The sequence below is a fragment of the Pristiophorus japonicus genome, chromosome 1 (genome assembly GCF_044704955.1).
Source record: "Pristiophorus japonicus isolate sPriJap1 chromosome 1, sPriJap1.hap1, whole genome shotgun sequence".
NCBI lineage: Eukaryota > Metazoa > Chordata > Chondrichthyes > Pristiophoridae > Pristiophorus > Pristiophorus japonicus.
In genome coordinates, this window is record NC_091977.1 from 92383604 (window position 1) to 92401586 (window position 17983).

Consider the following 17983-nt stretch of genomic DNA (forward strand, 5'->3'; position numbering starts at 1 on the left):
CCCCAGCAGGGAGCTGACTGTGACTGAGCAGCTTGTCCGCCCTTAAAGGGGAGGTCGCGCTGTCCCGGTCGCCATATTATTTTTTTTCCTGTCGACCGACTGCTTAGGTCGGGCCGATAATTATGCCCCCGGATTCGGTCGGGATGCCAACAGGCAGCCTGGCACTCCCTCTTGGGGTGGCCCAGTGGACCTAACTGAAAACTCTGCGGAGTTCTCAGCGGCCCTCCCCTTTAACTGAAGGGGAGGGACGTTGTTGACGCATCAGCATGACACGGCACTTCCGCTCCTCAGTCACCCGGAACACCGTCCCGACCCGAAAAAACATTAAAAGTGGTGAATTTCTCCGGTATCCAAAACGCTAGGTGCGCCCCATTTGAGGCGGGGTTCAATTTCGGCCTCTCAATCTCCATGAAACATATAATTATGGCATGCGATTACAAAGGTAAGAATAGATGAGGAAGACAATTCGACTCATCAAGCTCATCCTTCCAGAGAAGCCTGTGACCACACCCCCCCCCCCCCCCCCACCCCATTATAACATCTGAATGCTTTTTGAATGGTTTGAGTTCTTACCTTTGTTATCCTACCGCCTCACTGGAAGACAATTCTGGGTATTAATCATCCTTTGCACAAAGAAATATTTCTAACCTCAGTTCTGAATTTGCCTTTTACCAGTTTGACCCCAAGTCATCTTGACCTTTAGTCATGGTTTAACTTGAAATAGTATTCATGGTTAACCTTTCTGCATTCCACTTGGTATACATCTGTAAGACCCCCTATCATTTGTTTCCTTTCCAGACTGAAGAATCCCAGTTTTTTTAAGCTTCAATAGCACCAGAGGACCGATTATGAGGAGTATAGTCTTGTGGCTATTCTCTGTACCACTTCTAAACTTGGATGTATCACTTGTGTCTCTGTGATCAGAACTGAATGCAGTTTCAAGACACAGTTTGATCATGACGACCCCAGACTTGAACTGCACTGATTAACTGTATTCTTGTTGGAGATTTGTGTAACTTTAGATATGCTGTGAAACTCCCATCCCCAACAGCAATATGAAATCCTAGTTCACGCTGTGAGTGTGTAGAAGCATGTCGAGCACAACACGTTAATGTTCGAAAGTTACCAGTGCTGCCTAAGGACACACACTACAGTGTGCCCAACTTGGTTTAACTGTTGACATTGGACAGATCTCTGGGCGAGAGATTTTCAGTCACAAGCCATGTACCAGGGACATTGCCTCATGGTAAAAAGTAGCAAGTTGCAGCCATCAAGTGACCTGTAGGAGATGGCAAAAAGGCATTAATATCTTCTTCTTCGTTGCCCTCTTTTCCTCTAACACTTGTTTTCTTTGCATTTCTCTTTCTTCACCTGACGGTTAGATTTAGAAAGGTTTTCTCTTTTTGCAAAGCGAGAAATAGCAAGACAACTATTGAACCATAGAGGTTTACAGCACTGATGGAAGCCATTTGATCCATCGTGTCGGTGCTGGCTCTTTGCTAAAGCACTCGCCCCATAGCCCTGTATCTTCCTCTGACTCAAATATTTGTTTTCAGTTTTCCCTTAAAAGGTGCAGTGGTCTCTGCTTCAACCACTCTATGTGGCAAAGTGTCCGATGCTCTAACAACCCATATATCAGAAATATGGAGTGATACTGGTACATGTACTCATGAGATCACTGTCCTAAGGAAAGAGATCATAATCTCACATGTTAGAGTCCTATTGCGTATGGAAGTGCTCATAAACATAATTACCCTCCTCTCTCCCCGGAAAGGCATGGAAAGCCCAATAATAAAATTATTGGGCTGTAAATTCGATTGAAGGTTTTTTAAGGTGCTAATGTCGGGTGGTCACTAAATTTAGTGCCGGAAAATGGTTTGCGACGGCAGCCAAAAAATTCAGTGGTTGCGCCCTGACAGTGGAATGAAGCGTTAAGGGAAGTGTTCCACACTTCTCTTAGAGCACTAGGCCGGGTGAGCAACTGCATATCCTGTAATAAAGAGCTGGCTTCGTAGTGCCCTAAGAGAGACCTCCCTGCAAAAAAAATAATCGGAACAAAAAACATAAAAAACATTCCCCATACATTACTCACCCCAAATAAAGTTAAATCGTGAAAAAAAATATATCAATCACACTACCTCCTTTACCTTCCTTTCGTGCCCCGGGACAGCTCTTCACTCCAGCTTTCTCGTGCAGATTCACTGCAGGGCACTACGGGTGCAGCACAAACTAAATGTTGCCTCTGTGTTGATACCTGGGGCATTGCACACCGGAGCTATGCTCCAGGGCGATACTCATCAGCGCTGACAATATTAACACACTGAATTTGCCGAGCGGCGCGAATGCCGGCACTCGTGGCTGCAAACCCTTTAGCGTCCCTGTTCTGACCCTCGCGGGGGGCACTATCCAACCGAATTTCTGGCCCCTTGTACTGTCCAAGCACGTAAAGCTACATCATGTTAAATCCCCACTGCTTCTCAATGCCTGTGAAGGTTGGCCTCTAGATTGTGGAGCTCTGCGTTTTCTACAGTCAAATGACTAGACTGTTGTGAAATAAATGATAAGGGCTTGGCACACTGAGCTGGCACACTGAGCTACTGGGCCAAGAAGCCATTGAAAATCGGTTTGTATCCACGATTGTTATTGGCCTTGTCAGCGCAGGGGGAGGGATATCAATGGAAGGCTCAATACTTTCCCACAGAAAGTGGAGGAGAAAATCCAGATGTTCAGTCAAGATGCAATAGAAAAAACATGAGAACTTTTAATTACATTTTTAAAACATAAATTATTGAAGATAGCGCAAAGCTCATTGTGAGTTACTTCAGTGTGAATAGCATATATTGAATTTTTTATACATATAAATGGCCTGTATCCTGACTGTAAACTGTAAAACTATCAGAAAAGTGTATTGAAAACACAATAAAATGATTTTTGCTTCCTGCAGCACCTCCCAAAATCTACCAGCTGGTATTATCGTCCAACATAACCTACTCAAGGCTGCATTGTTCAGTGAAACATAGAAACATAGAAAATAGGTGCAGGAGTAGGCCATTCGGCCCCTCGAGCCTGCACCACCTTTCAATAAGATCATGGCTGATCATTCCCTCAGTACCCCTTTCCTGCTTTCTCTCCATACTCCTTGATCCCTTTAGCCGTAAGGGCCATATCTAATTCCCTCTTGAATATATCCAATGAACTGGCATCAAAAACTCTGCGGTAGAGAATTCCACAGGTTAACAACTCTCTGAGTGAAGAAGTTTCTCCTCATCTCAGTCCTAAATGGCCTACCCCTTATCCTAAGACTGTGTCCCCTGGTTCTGGACTTCCCCATCATCGGGAACATTCTTCCCGCATCTAACCTGTCCAGTCCCGTCAGAATCTTATAAGTTTCTATGAGATCCCCTCTCATCCTTCTAAACTCCAGCGTATAAAGCAGTCGATCCAGTCTCTCCTCATATGTCAGCCCCGCCATCCCGGGAATCAGTCTGGTGAACCTTCGCTGCACTCCTTCAATAGCAAGAACATCCTTCCTCAGATTAGGAGACCAAAACGGAACACAATATTCCAGGTGAGGTCTCACCAAGGCCCTGTACAACTGCAGTAAGATCTTCCTGCTCCTATACTCAAATCCCCTAGCTATGAAGGCCAACATACCATTTGCCTTCTTCGTCTACTGTACCTGCATGCCCACTTTCAGTGACTGATGAACCATGACACCCAGGTCTCGTTGCACCCCCCTCTTTCCTAATCTGCCGCCATTCAGATAATATTCTGCCTTCGTGTTTTTGCCCCCAAAGTGGATAACCTCACATTTATCCACATTATATTGCATCTGCCATGCATTTGCCCACTCACCTAACCTGTCCAAGACACCCTGCAGCCTCTTAGCATCCTCCTCACAGCTCACACTGCCACCCAGCTTAGTGTCATCTGCAAACTTGGAGATATTACACTCAATTCCTTCATCTAAATCATTAATGTGTATTGTAAAGAGCTGGTGTCCCAGCACTGAGCCTTGCGGCACCCCACTAGTCACTGTCTGCCATTCTGAAAAGGACCAGTTTATCCCAACTATATGCTTCCTGTCTGCCAACCAGTTCTCTATCCACGTCAGTACGTTACCCCCAATACCATGTGCTTTAATTTGCACACTAGTCTCTTGTGTGGAACCTTGTCAAAAGGTGAGAAGCAGATAGAGCTACTGTTTGGAAAGCAGTTACTGGAGGTGGTTTGTAATTGTAGTTGTGTGGGTGTATGGAGGAGGGTTCTTTTTCTTTTACTTCTTGTTTTTTTCCTCGCCCGTGACAATGCCACTAAAACCACGGTGAGATAATCAGCCATGTGTGTACTTTGAGAAGTTCCATTCACCATTTGAATTGAACAGAACAGAGTCTCCAGAACAGCAACACTTTTATACGTGTTGACCTCATCAGCACGAGTAAAGTACATGTAAGGGACTTCCGTGCAGAGGCAGTTACTGTGCTCAGCAAAATAATCTGCGGCAATTTGTGTCGGAGTTGAGGTCTTTTTGCAATTACAGTCCGTCGCAACGTTTTCAGTACACAATGTCCTTAACTCTATCTGTTGAACAGTGCCAATAGCAGCTTCATACCTTCCACACTCTAGACCATATACATGGGGAGAAGCTGCTCATTAACGACTACGTTTTTTCGGCATCTTAACTGACAGTAATGCTGACTATATTCAGAGGGTGACCACAATGGTTCCTCTCTGCAAAAGTCTTGCATCATAAGCCTATCCCCATCTCATAGTCTTTAATATGTACGGTGTGGGGGGGCGGCGGGTGGTGAACCTTTGTGTGTCTGATTCTATCATGTATGTAACCACAATGCAACACCACTGTATTATTGTATATACTCAACCTAGATGCACACCTTGACCACAAGGGGTGAACTTGTGGGAGACACTCCGTACCTGATCACACAGGTATAAAGAGGGATGTCACTCGCAGGGTCATCGTCTTTAGAGTCCTGTGAATAAAGAGTTAATGTCACAGAGTGACCTTGTCCCCAGAATGTGCCTCATGTGGTTTCATACTGTAGAGTAAGGACTTTACAGATTCCATCTGGTGGGAGGAGGGCACGACCAATTTTCACGGCCGGCCCTCAATGGAACATTTTCAGCAAGTTGCCAACGCTGAATGAGTGCTAGAAGCCATCCCGCCGATCAGGAAGCACCGGAGAGCCAGCGGCTCCTCCATGGACCTGAGCCAGATGTTGGACCTTATAGGGCGAGGGGGTGGCAGCGGAAGCAGTCCATGGAAGGGGGCAGCACGGAGGGATTGGCAGCGGTTGAGATCATTTTTGTGGAACCATGTGGAGCATTCATGCTCTTTCGAGTCCTCACAATAATCAGTGCTATTGCGTTGGTTTGTGTGTTTTGAGAGCAGCCTGCAACTGTCCCTTTAAGGACCACTAGTTTTGTTGCTCAACACTCCGGCATCATAATTGATACGCAAAGTGTGTATCACTGCTATTGAGTATGGAAGTGCTCATAAACAGCAGGCGAAATTGCACCTTTTTATAGCCCGAGTCGCTCCTCCAGGGGGTGCCAACGGGGCACAAGACACTTTTCTATCGGGGAAGGGAGGCACTCCCGCCTCCTGGGAAATTGCCCGCGAGTTTGCGGAGGCACTGCCATGCCATCGCCGTGTGTGGTGACCCCGCGTCAACCTCTTAACGCCCCACAGGAGAGATTGGCGCGAGCGGATGTCAACGCCAGCTTCGCGGATTGCAAAGCTGGTGGACATCCGTTCTCAGGGCGCTCATTAAAGGGGAGGGCCGCCATCTTTTTTTGTCGGCCGGCACTCTGGTCGGCTCAACGATGGCGGACCTAGTGTGGACCAGGCCGACATCGTGCAGCCCGGCATTCTGGCTTGGGTGCTGGGGGTAGCACGCTGCCCTGGTAGCCTAGTGGAGGCCATCAGAGGCCGTGTAGAGTGCACAGCAGCCCTCCCCTTTAATTGAAGGGGAGGATGTTGAAGCACAGCAGCGCTATGCAGAGCATCCTTCAGCTTCCTTCAGCACGCCAGTAACGCCCCAGTTACCGCCCCCAAAGGAATTGGAGCGTGCGTGATTGCGTCCGCTTCCTTTGAGGGGTGGTAAGGGCAATTCCGCGGCAGGGGCAAGACTTCTGCGGCGGGCGCTAAAAGTCCCGGCCCCAAAAAGGTACCGCCCCCAGTCACGGCGCAGGCCAATTTCGCCCCCAAAGTTTATAACATGATCGGCAGTTAAAAATTAACAAATTTGCCAAAGAATGATCAAAATGGGGCCGAAAATCAATGGCCTTTCCGAGGCTGTCCTGCGAGAGTGAGGTGGGAGGGCTGGATCCTCGTCTTCCCCACCAATTTCTGAAAGGCCTCGTTTGGGGGAGTTTCCTCATCCCCAGCATGGTGGAGAACTTAAAGGACATACTAGCTTATCGACTGGGGAACAGTGGGGTCCACCTGTGATCCTCAGAAATGACCTGGACCTCCAAAGATGTTTAAAATTTTGAAGAGTTTTCTCAGTCCACCTTTAAAAGAAGGCCATTGAATGCACTCCAGAATAGTTTAGAGAGGGTCAGCATACGACGCTCAACTACATTATGTAGCTTACACTGTCTGACGAAAAAACTCGATATATGCCCCTAGTGTTGTGGACCCCCACCAGGCATATTTAAATATGCTTCAGTGTGAAATTCCACTAAAATTGTAAATGCAACTACACTCATGTATAAAATCTATGTCAAAAACTGGAATGATGTAAACGTTTATGCCAGCAGAGAATTCCCATTTACCTTACGACTTAAAGAAAGTTGTCTGCAGCTCACTGAACTCTGCTTCTGGTGCACTGTGTGCTTTTCAGTTAGAGCTGCACATTTTGGATAATGGAGATAATTATTAGTCTGATAAGCCCTGGGACTATCATTAAATGATACTGAACTTGTTCTCCTGTGTTGCAGTGAACAACCTTGGTGAAACAGATCATTTATATTGAGCAGAGCTTAAATAGGATATATAAACAGATAAAAAAGCAGTGTACAAAGTGCAATGATTAAGATAACAGCACAGAAAGCAGTTCTAGAAAAAATAATAGATATTAAAAATAGCAACTGGAAATTACATCAGAGGTGCCATTATTGTTATGCTTGGCCATTCTGCTAATGAATGCAAACGCTTGGTCAAAGAGGTAGGTTTTAAGGAGCATCTTAAAAGAGGAGAGAGAGGTAGAGAGGTGGTGAGGTCTCGGGAGTGAATTCCAGCGCTTCGATGGGTGTTGAGGTGGGAGATCATTCTGACCAATTTGTTCCCCTCGAAAGTCCAAACTGCTTGTGTGCTTTTTCAGTAGATCTGATCAATGCTTTCAACTAATTTTCTGCACTGCTTGTATTTTAAAAATAACCCATTTTCTGAATTGAAATACCCAGCCTCATGCCACTTTGTGTAACTGCTCAGTAACAGCTGTCTTTTAGCAATATTGCTGACTCTGCCACTAGGAAATGTGACTTTTTCTTTGCAAGTCAGGTGTGCTTATGATGCAAAACCCAAGAAAAGGAAAAGTGTCGGAGGATAATCACACTGTAGCCTCCATAAGAATTGCACACTGGGGGGACGAAATTGCCCACTGCGCCAAACAAGTCACACCTACTGTTTGCGAACGGTTCCGTCCGCCCCAAAGTATGGGGCAGACAATAGGGAGAAATTCAGGTGCTGCTGGTTTTTCTCCGAGTGTGGCAGAAGTGGTCTCAACATCAGGGCGGAAGTGGGGGCGGTGCAGAGTGACCGACGCTGCAAGTCATCAGCGCCGGAGTGTCACAACATCCCTCCCCATCAGTTAATGGGGAGAGCCGCTGCGAACTCTGCAGCCACTTTAGTGGAAAACACTGGGCCACCAGGGAGGGTTTCGGCCACGCCAGTGGCCTGGCACCCAAGAGGGGATGCCGAGCTGCCTGTTGGTGGCCCGGCCAAACCCGCGGCCATAATTGTCGGCCCTGACCTGGCAGTTGGCCAACAAAACAAAATAACATGGAGTCAATGGCAGCACTACCTCCCCTTTAAGGGCGGCCGTGTCGCCAGGCCACCGACAGGGCACCGACAGCAAAAGCTGTCAGTGGCACCGACCGGCGGTGGGACCGTCCTGCGGGGCAATTCCTGGAAAGGGACAATTTCCCGCAGGGCACTTTCGGGAGGGGTTCGCCGCCGTTCAGTCTGGGGTCGGCCCATGCACGCTATGGCGGGAAAATGGGCGTTTTGTGGGCGGGACCTGATCTGGGCAAATTGAATTTTAAACAAGGGTAAAAGATTGTGGAAAACATGAATGGAAGTGGTTTTGGGCGCAACTCAGGTTTAAAATTCCCCGATCTTTCATGCTGATTCGGCTTATTCTGCCCCGATTGCTACGACATTTCTGGACAGTACCCCCATGACACTACCCCCATGTTTGCAGATTTGGTACAAAACGTGAACAAAAGAAATCTTCCCTGTTGGTTTCTTATTACCTCACAAAAATAGTTTTGTTGAGGATTTACATCTCTTGGAATTGAAGGTCTATCTAGAAGGGCAAGGAATGACTAGGTGTAACTTAGTTTTAGCAGTGCATCCATTTAATGGACATTTCAATTTGATTCCATATGAATCAATACTAGAATTTGAGGACTTTACTTGTTTCAATCGAGGAATAATGTTTAAGACTAGGCGCAAATTTTCCGTGTGTCTGCTTATATAAATTATTCACCTGCAGCTTCATCAGAATTTTCTGATACAGAATTTTATTTTCAAATACGTTAAATTCAGATGCACCACTAACGTGCATGCCTGCAGCAGTTACAGAGAAATGAAGCCATCTTTCTGCTTTTCAAGAGGTTTACTACAAAATTCACAGAGGGAAGGATAGGAAATAATGTTGTGGTTGTAAGGAGATCCTCTATTATGAAATCACTTGGGAATAGAATCTACAGGCAAAACAGAACCCAAATAAATATATATTTCAACTTTCAATAAGCAGTTGCACTTTAATTTTCCAGCCTAGGAATACTATATTAAAAAAAACATCTGGAATTCTTTAGTCCACAATTAAAGGCCTATCCACAAGCTGCCATCTGCATTGCATTTGTACAATTTTTGTCAGAGTTTATGATTGCCTGTTAAGACATTGCTAGCAATCCTAAGGAAAATGCTTTGCAGTGGCAGTTCCGTGGGTGAGCAGGGAAGTAGTGTTGTGCGCTTTCACACTTCTTGTTGTCTCTTGTTCTTCCGTTCTTTTCCCTTCCACTCCTGAAGAGGCGGATTCATGCTGCGATACAAAAGTACAGCAGCATTGCGACAGCTCCCACAAATGCTGGAACCTCGAGCTTTCCAGCAGGAGTTAATAAATAGCGATCGCAAACAGGAACTTTGTTTTTTCCCCAGTAACTAGATCGGGCATGCTGAGACTAGTTGTTGCACCAGTTCCGCAATTCTGTCTGATATCAACTAGCTTAGTACAGAAGGGGAATCAAACCTGACAGCTTCCTGGTTTGTATGGCTCAGTACCACACAGGGCTGTAGATTTAACAATGAGGCTATTGGGGCCTACCCAGTATGGCAATAAAGCCTCTTAAATCCAGCAAGAGCTGTATTTTGTGTGTCCGGTATTTCACGGTTTATGTTGCACGTATGAAACAATCTATCAGCTGTAAAAGTTGACCATATTTTAACAATTTAGAATTACTTATAAAGCGCTTGGGGTCAAAATTGCCCTTTTTTTGTGCCCCGTTCTAATGGTTTTTTCGCCCAGAGGCAGGCGGCGGTAGCACCTGGGGCAAAAATGCCCCTGAGATTTTGGGGGCGATTTGACGGTAGTGCCGCGCCCTGCGGTTAGCGCCCCGGGCCGGCACGCAAAAGAGGAGATGATTTCATCGCCGTGCTTCCAACGGCCTTGCGGCCCATGAGCGAAATTGCCCCGCGAGCCACGAGGCTGGTACGGGCCGATGACATCTGCCCGGGGCGCTCCTTAAAGGGGAGGCTGTGTGTGCCCCAGCTCGCCAATATTATTTTGTCGGCTGACTCTTTGGTCGTCCCGACAATGGGGGCCCTCGCCTCGACCGGGCCGCCATCATGCAGCCCGGCACTCCCTTTTGGGTACCGGGCCATTGGCCTGGTCGAGTGCATCCCTGGTGGCCCAGTGGTGGCCACCAAAGGGCCTGCAGAGTGTGCAGTGGCCCTCTCTTTGACTGATGGGAAGGGGCGATGTAGCGCAGCACTGTAACGCCCTGAGACGGCGCTTCGCCTTGTTTGAGGGGCGCAAAGCACAATTGCATGCCGGGGGCGGGACCTCTGGCACGGGTGGTAAAAGTCCTGGGCCCGGAAGGTGAAGATCCCGAAATGGCAATTTTGGCCCCTTTGTCTTCGCAAACCCCAAACTTTGCTGCAGCCACATTGCGCCGGTGGAGGAAGTGAATGTTTAAGGTGATGGATGGGGTGCCAATCAAGCCGGCTGCTTTGCCCTGGATCATGTCGAGCTTCTTGAGTGTTGTTGGAGTTACACTCATCCAGGCAAGTGGAGAGTGTTCCATCACACTCCTGACTTGTGCCTTGTAGATGGTGGAAAGGCTTTGGGGAGTCAGGAGTTGAGATATTTGCCACAGAGTACCCAGCCTCTGACCTGCTCTTGTTGACACAATATTTATGTGGCTGGTCCAGTTGAGTTTCTGGTGAATGGTGATGCTCAGGATGTTGATAGTGGGGTATTCGGCGATGGTAATGCCGTTGAATGTCAAGGGGCGGTGGTTATAATCTCGCTTGTTGGAGATAGTCATTGCCTGGCACTTATGTGGCACCTACGTTACTTGCTACTTATCAACCCAAGTCCGAATGTCATCCAGATCTTGCTGCATGTGGACATGGACTGCTTCATTATCTGAGGAGTTGCGAATTGAACTGTACACTGTGCAGTCATCAGTGAACATCCCCACTTCTGACCTTATGATGGAGGGGTGGTCATTGAAGGTTTTACTAGCGCTCCTTGATGCCACACTTGGTCAAATGCTGCCTTGATGTCAAAGGCAGTCCCTCTCACCTCACCTCTCGAATTCAGCTCTTTTGTCCATGTTTGGACCAAGGCTGTAATGCGGTCTGGAGCTGAGTGGTCCTGGCGGAACCCAAACTGGGCATCGGTGAGCAGGTTATTGGTGAGTAAGTGCTACTCAATAGCACTGTCAACAAACCCTTCCATCACTTTGCTCATGATTGAGAGTAGACTGATGGGGCGGTAATTGGCCAGATTAGATTTGTCATCCTTTTTGTGAACTGGACATACCTGGGCAGTTTTCCACAATGTCGAATAGATACTGGTGTTGTAGCTGTACTGGAACAGCTTGGCTAGAGGCATGGCTAGTTCTGGAGCACAAGTCTTCAGCACGACAGACAGAATGTTGTTGGGGCTCATAGCCTTTGCTGTAGCCAATGTGCTCAGCCGTTTCTTGATATCACGTGCAGTGAATCGAATTGGCTGAAAGCTGGCTTCTGTGATGGTGGGGACCTCAGGAGGAGGCCGATATGGATCATTCTAGCTGAAGATGGTTGCAAACGCTTCAGCCCTGAATTTTGCACTCACGTGCTGGGCTCCACCATTATAGAGCCTCGCTCCTTCCGTCAGTTGTTTAATTGTCCATCACCATTCATGACTGGATGTGGCAGAACTGTAGAGCTTTGATCTGATCCATTGATTGTGGGATCACTTAGTTCTATCTATAACATGTTGCTTCCGCTTTTTAGCATGCAGCTAGTCCTGTGTTTCAGCTTCCCCAGGTTGGCACCTCACTTTTGGGTATGCCTAGTGCTGCTCCTGGCATGCTGTTCTATACTTCTTATTGAACCAGGGATGGTCCCCTGGTTTTGAGGATAATGGTAGAGTGAGAGATATACCAGGCCATGAGGTTACACATTGTGGTGGAATACAATTCTGCTGTTGCTGATGGCTCACAGCGCATCCTGGATGCCCAGTTTTGAGCTGATCTGAATCTATCCCATTTAGCATGGTGGTGTTGCCACACAACATGATGGAGGGTGTACTCACGGGAAGATGGGACTTCGTCTCCACAATGACTGAGTGGTAATTGCTGCTACCAATGCCATCATGGACAGATGCATCTGCGACAGGTAGATTGGTGAGGATGAGGTCAAGTAGGTTTTCCCCTCATGTTGGTTCTCTCACCACCTGCTGCAGGCCCAGTCTGACAGCTATTTCCTTCAGGTCTCAGCCAACTCGGTCAGTAGTGGTGCTACCGAGCCACTTTTGGTGATGGACATTGAAGTCCCCCATCCAGAGTACATCCTGTGCCCTTCCAAGTGGTGTTCAACATGGAGGGAGGCGGTAGGTGGTAATCAGCAGGAGGTTGCCTTGCCCATGCTTGACCTGAAGCCATGAGACTTCATGGGTCTGGAGTCAATGTTGAGGATTCCCAGGGCCACTCCCTCCCGACTATGTACCACTGTGCCACCACCTCAGGTGGATTTGTCCTGCCGGTGGAACAGGATATACCCAGCGATGGTGATGGAGGAGTTTGGGACATTAGCAGAAAGGTATGAATCTGTGAATATGACTATGTCAGGCTGTTGCTTGACTAGTCTATGGGACAGCTCTCCCAATTTTGGCACAAGCCCCCAGATGTTGGTGAGGAGGAATTTGCAGGTTGACTGGGTAGGTCGAGAGCTGGGCTGTTCGTCCGGTTTTATTTTTATTATTATTATTGTTTTTCGTTGTAGTTGTGTACAACTGAGTGGATTGCTAGGCTAAGTAGAGGGCAGTTGAGAGTTAACCACTTTGCTGTGGGACTGGAGTCATATATAGGCCACACAGGGTAAGAATAGCAGATTTCCTTCCCTAAAGGACATTCGTGAACCAGATGGGTTTTTACGACAATCCGATAGTTTCATAGTCTCCATTACTGATACTAGCTTTTTTTTTCCAGATTTATTTAATTAACTGAATTTAAATTCGCCAGCTGCCATGGTGAGAATTGAACTCACGCCTCTGGATTATTAGTCCAGGTCTCTGGATTGCTAGTCCATTAACATAACCACTAATAAACATTACCACTGTGCTACCGTTCCCTGGCCCAGAAGGAGACGTTTAAAAATAAATTAACATAACTCACCTTTTCGGCCCTCTTGAGCCTACTGTTCCTTGGCACTGGTTTCCCTGGCGAGGTCGGCACTGAGCACCAGCCTTGCTGCTACTGGTTAAAAATGTTCACGGTCTGAATTACATCATCAGACCCCTACTTTTCAATCTCAATGAGACCTTCGCCTTCCTGAAGCAAGGGCCTCACAATGCTGCTGAAAATACGCCCATTAATGTGGAGCATACGCAGCGTGGCTCCGGAAGTGCTGTGCTGACGATATTTTAGCCCCGCATGCCCCGTTCTCATCAGGCACGGATGGTTCAATTCAGGGCTATTGTCTGCTCTCAGTTTTGCATTCCACCCAATCTTTAATGGTACACAGAAACATAGAAACATAGAAAATAGGTGCAGGAGTAGGCCATTCAGCCCTTCGAGCCTGCACCACCATTCAATATGATCATGGCTGGTACACACTACATAGGGCCATATTTAAACCCGTAAATAAAAAAACACATACTGGACCATAATAGATCACCCAGCATCTGCTAAGAAAAAAGGCAGGTTATGGTTTTTGAGTGTGCACCATCCATCAGAAGCAAAGGCATTTTGGTAAAGTTGGAAAAATAGAGAGAAAAGGGGGGAGGAGAAAGGAGAGAACTAACAGGTAAACCAACCACAAGCTTTAAGAACAGGATCTGAACTTACTGCCAAGCACTGTGCAAACCTATTGACTATACAGGTTGAGCATCTGAAATCCGGAATTCTGAAATTCGGAGTGTTCCGGACACCAGGCCGATCCGTTGCAGAGTCGTCCGGAAACCGGTAAATGTTCCGAAATCCGGCTTGGCTGCCTGCCTCGGCCCACCTGACCTCGCCCTGGCCCAACCGACCTCCCTCTCCCTTTCCCCCACCTGCCCGACCCTCACCTCCCTTACCTACCTCGGCCCAGGCAAAGACCTTCCGAAATGTGGAAAAACCCAGAATCCGAAATGGCCTCGGTCTCGAGGTTTCCGGATTTCGGACATCACACCTTCAGATTTAAGCTACACATACCATTTTCTTCCTAGTAGTGGGTGCTTGTGACATGGGGACGTTCTGTCTGTTGCCACTCGGGTCTTACAACGTCACACCGAGCAGTGGTGGGCTCTGAATGAGCAGGCCCATGGTGTGGACCTATTCTTTTTCTCTTCTTGCGGTTGGCAGAGGATCCACCTCGTTCCACTTGCATTTTTGCGATTTAATTTTATGCCTGTTGCATCTGCAACTTTTACTTATTCTTTATTTTTTCTTTATTTTTCATGTATTTATCATTCATGGACATTCTCTGTCTTTTTACTCCTCCCCCCACCCCCACTATTTGCACATTTGTCCTTTGTATTTGTTTGTATTATCTCTAATGATCTTTTATATCCCAAAACTGTTTTCTATTAGACAGTTTGTGGATCATTTAATACATTAACTCCCTCTCTTTGATGTATCTGTTCGTTCTTCTTTCCCATTCTCCTCGCCCGCTTTCTCTTTATTTTTCCAACTTTACTAACATGTCTGTTTATCTCCCATTCTTCAGTCTGCTGGAACATGCACATCAGAAAGATCATAACCTGTCTTTCCTTCCTTATGGATACAGGCTGACCTATGTATTTCCAGCGTTTTTGTCTGTAATTCACACTTCCAGCATTTGCAGTTTTAGCCTTTTGTTTTACATATTTGAACTTAATTAATCGTAATTCACTGGAAAATGTTGCCTGATCTGAAGGTAGGAAAGAATATAACGTGTGTAACTGCTTGTGAGCGGAAAGGTTTAAAATACATTTATAGCTTTATTAGCATGACCAGTTCTACAGCCCCGATTTTAACCTAGCCCACCCAGCATGAACAGGATGCCTGGGCTGTTGACGGGTGGGGCCCAGTGCTTTCCTGTCATTTTAAGCAGCCAGAATTCAAACATGGGTGAGCCTACTTAACATGCTGAAGACGAGGCCTGATGATGTCATCGGCACCACACCATGATTTTAACTCCAGAAATCAGGAGGCCGGCACTGCACCAATGCCGCAGTGAAACCTGGTGGGAAACAGCAGAGTGGCCAGAAGAGGCCAAAATAAGTACTTTGTTGTATTTGCTGTGAGGTTTCCCTGTGTGCCAGGAGGAGGCCCGCAAGCAATCTTTGAGCTGCCCCAGCCCCGGCCTTCTCTCTCTCTTCCAGCACTGGCATCTGTTTGGAACTCCCTTCTTACCAGCACCAGCCTTATGCTGGGGGTCTGTTTCCATGAGTCCCCGGCCATCTCCTGCATAAATTCCTGCTCCCGCTCATCAGCTTAGACGTCCTTCCTGCTAGCTTCAGGGGACTTGGGGGAGATAGTTCAGAATAATTCAGTGAGAGCCAGGAGTTAAACTGGTCCGGGCAACACACTCAGCTCCCCGCAAGGATTTCCCTGAATGCGCTTCGGGTTAAAATTGGGGCTCATGTCTTGCAGTTCACGGCATGAGGTCAAGTGTCAAACATCCTGTACTGTATCGATTTATGCGTTAGTAAACTTGTAGTATGTGCACTGGGCCCCCTGTGAGGTAAAAACCACACAAATGCGCTGGATTTATATACTGTTATGATTAAAGCAGAAGCCATTAGCAGGACATGCTGTGTATGTCAGAGACCATTTAGGTTTGACAGCTGTTTAGTTTTTATAATGGCACAGAATACGGGTGGAATACCAGAAATACTTGCACACATTCACCAGGGTACAGTAGCCCTACTTTTAATGGAAATGGAAACAATGCTATTGCTATCGCACTCTTCCATTTTTTGTTCACTGACCTGTGTGACAGAGAGAGAGAATTCTGATGACCCTTTCTTCTGTTTCAGAAAAGGCGACGGCGGATTGACCGAAGCATGATAGGAGAGCCGACAAACTTTGTTCACACGGCCCATGTAGGATCAGGAGACGTTTTCAATAGTGGAATGAACTCCGTGAGTACAAACCGTTCCTTGTGAAGTAATGTTGTAAAAGCAGTTTGCTTTCGGCTAAACTGGCACGTTCACAATGGGCCGAAATGGTCTCCTTTCGTGCTGTAAATTTCTATGATTATATGGGACCAAAATTGCCCACCGCTGGAAACGGGGCACACCTACTGTTGTTTTTACCGGCGCAGTGGATGCAGTGGCCTCTTGAGCAAAATTTCGCTCTTCGACTTTTTTTTCAGCGGACCGGAAGTCGGTCATAATGGGTGCGAATGTGCGGCGGCAAGCGGATGTTCGCAGTCTAGAGGGGCGGAAGTTCGGGGCGGGTGTAGTGTCTGCCGCTGTCAGTCATCAGCGTAGTGCTGATGATGTCATCACGACGCTGCGTCACCACAGCTCTCCCCTTCACTTAAAGGTTTGATTTTTTAAGTTCGGTCCGTTGGGCCACCAGGGAGGGTTTCGGCCAGGCCAGTGGCCTGGCACCCAAGAGGGGGGTACCAGGCTGCCTGTTGGCAACTTGGCCGAACCCGAGAGCCTAATTGTCGGCCCGACATGGCAGTCAGCCGACAAAATTAAAAACACGGTGGCAGCGGCAGTAGTACCTCCCCTTTAATGGGAGCCGCACCGCCATTTTAGGAGGACTCCAAGCTCAGTGCACTGGCACAAAAAGCTGCTTTTGACACTGCACGGCGGGAGCAAGATTTTATCAGTGGAATTTCGCCATCCGGGCAGGGGGTGGGTGGGGAGCATCAGCGGTGCGCACTCTGATGACACACTTAGGACGGATTGACAGCAGCAGAGCGATAGAAGGGTGAGCGGGTCACCGCCGGGATACCACAGGAGCAGAATTTTCAAAATGGCGGCCATTACACGAAAAATCAGCGGCCATTGCACTCCGCAACGTGGCTGCCGACTTCCGGCATTAATGGGCCTTAGGAGAAGGGGCAATTTCGGCCCCTATGATTCTAAACAGTCCTTTATACAACCATCTCTTAGTATTTTATGTTGTCCCTTTTTTTTCTCCCCATCTAATTTTCTCCTGTCCTGAAAGTATAGACTCATGCTGGGCATATGTGCTGTTGCCTCTACAGTAATTCGTCCAGGAGCCTTTTTGTCATGTGTGAGCTAAGAAATAGGGTGCAGACAGATATCTCAAAATTGGGGCGTTACATCCAAGCCTCATCCCGTTCTCACCCAACAATCTAGGAACGGAGTAGGCCATTCAGCCCCTCGAGCCTGTTCCGCTATTCAATTAGATCATGGTTGATCTATACATCAACTCCGTTTACCCGCCTTTACTCCATATCCCTTAATCACATTCCAGCAAGGTCGCTGTACAGAGATTAGGAGTGGAAATCCTTACTGATTTTCCCCTCACTTGCTCAGGGCTACTGCGGACAATTGTAGTACCCGACCATCTCCCTGACCTCGATCAATGAAGTCACTGTGGACCTGGGATCGATCCTAGGTCCTTCCTAGTTTATATTGCTCAGTTTCGCTCGAGGCAGTGTATTTATCAACTCTGCTTTCTCCAATAAATAGTTTGAAATTCTGCTCTGCAATATTAGCAATGAACATGTCTGCTATTTTAATGAAGACATTAACCTGTTTATTCTTGGGTTATCCCAGCTGTCGTGCTGAAGACTTGTGCTCCAGAACTAGCCGTGCCTCTAACCAAGCTGTTCCAGTAGAGCTACAGCACTGGCATCTACCCGATAATGTGGAAAACTGCCCAAGTATGTCCTGCCCACAAAAAACAGGACAAATCCAATCCGGCCAATTACCGCCCCATCAGCCTACTCTCAATCATCAGCAAAGTGATGGAAGGTGTGATCAACTGTATTCCTAATTCCAGTTTCTAAATCCCTTTATTCCCCTTTCGTTCACCTACCTATTTAATCTATTTAAGAGAGTTCCTTAAT

At 47.3% G+C, this 17983-nt stretch overlaps 1 protein-coding gene across 5 annotated transcripts in view; it reads left to right on the forward strand.

The window, feature by feature from the left end:
* cdc42se2 (CDC42 small effector 2) overlaps positions 1-17983 on the forward strand; it is a 273328-nt gene that overhangs the window by 207921 nt on the left and 47424 nt on the right. For all 5 annotated transcript variants that reach the window (XM_070859181.1, XM_070858887.1, XM_070859122.1 and 2 more), the window contains exon 3: positions 15966-16070. In XM_070859181.1, the coding sequence (XP_070715282.1) occupies positions 15966-16070 (105 nt within the window). The remainder of the gene's footprint in view (positions 1-15965; positions 16071-17983) is intronic.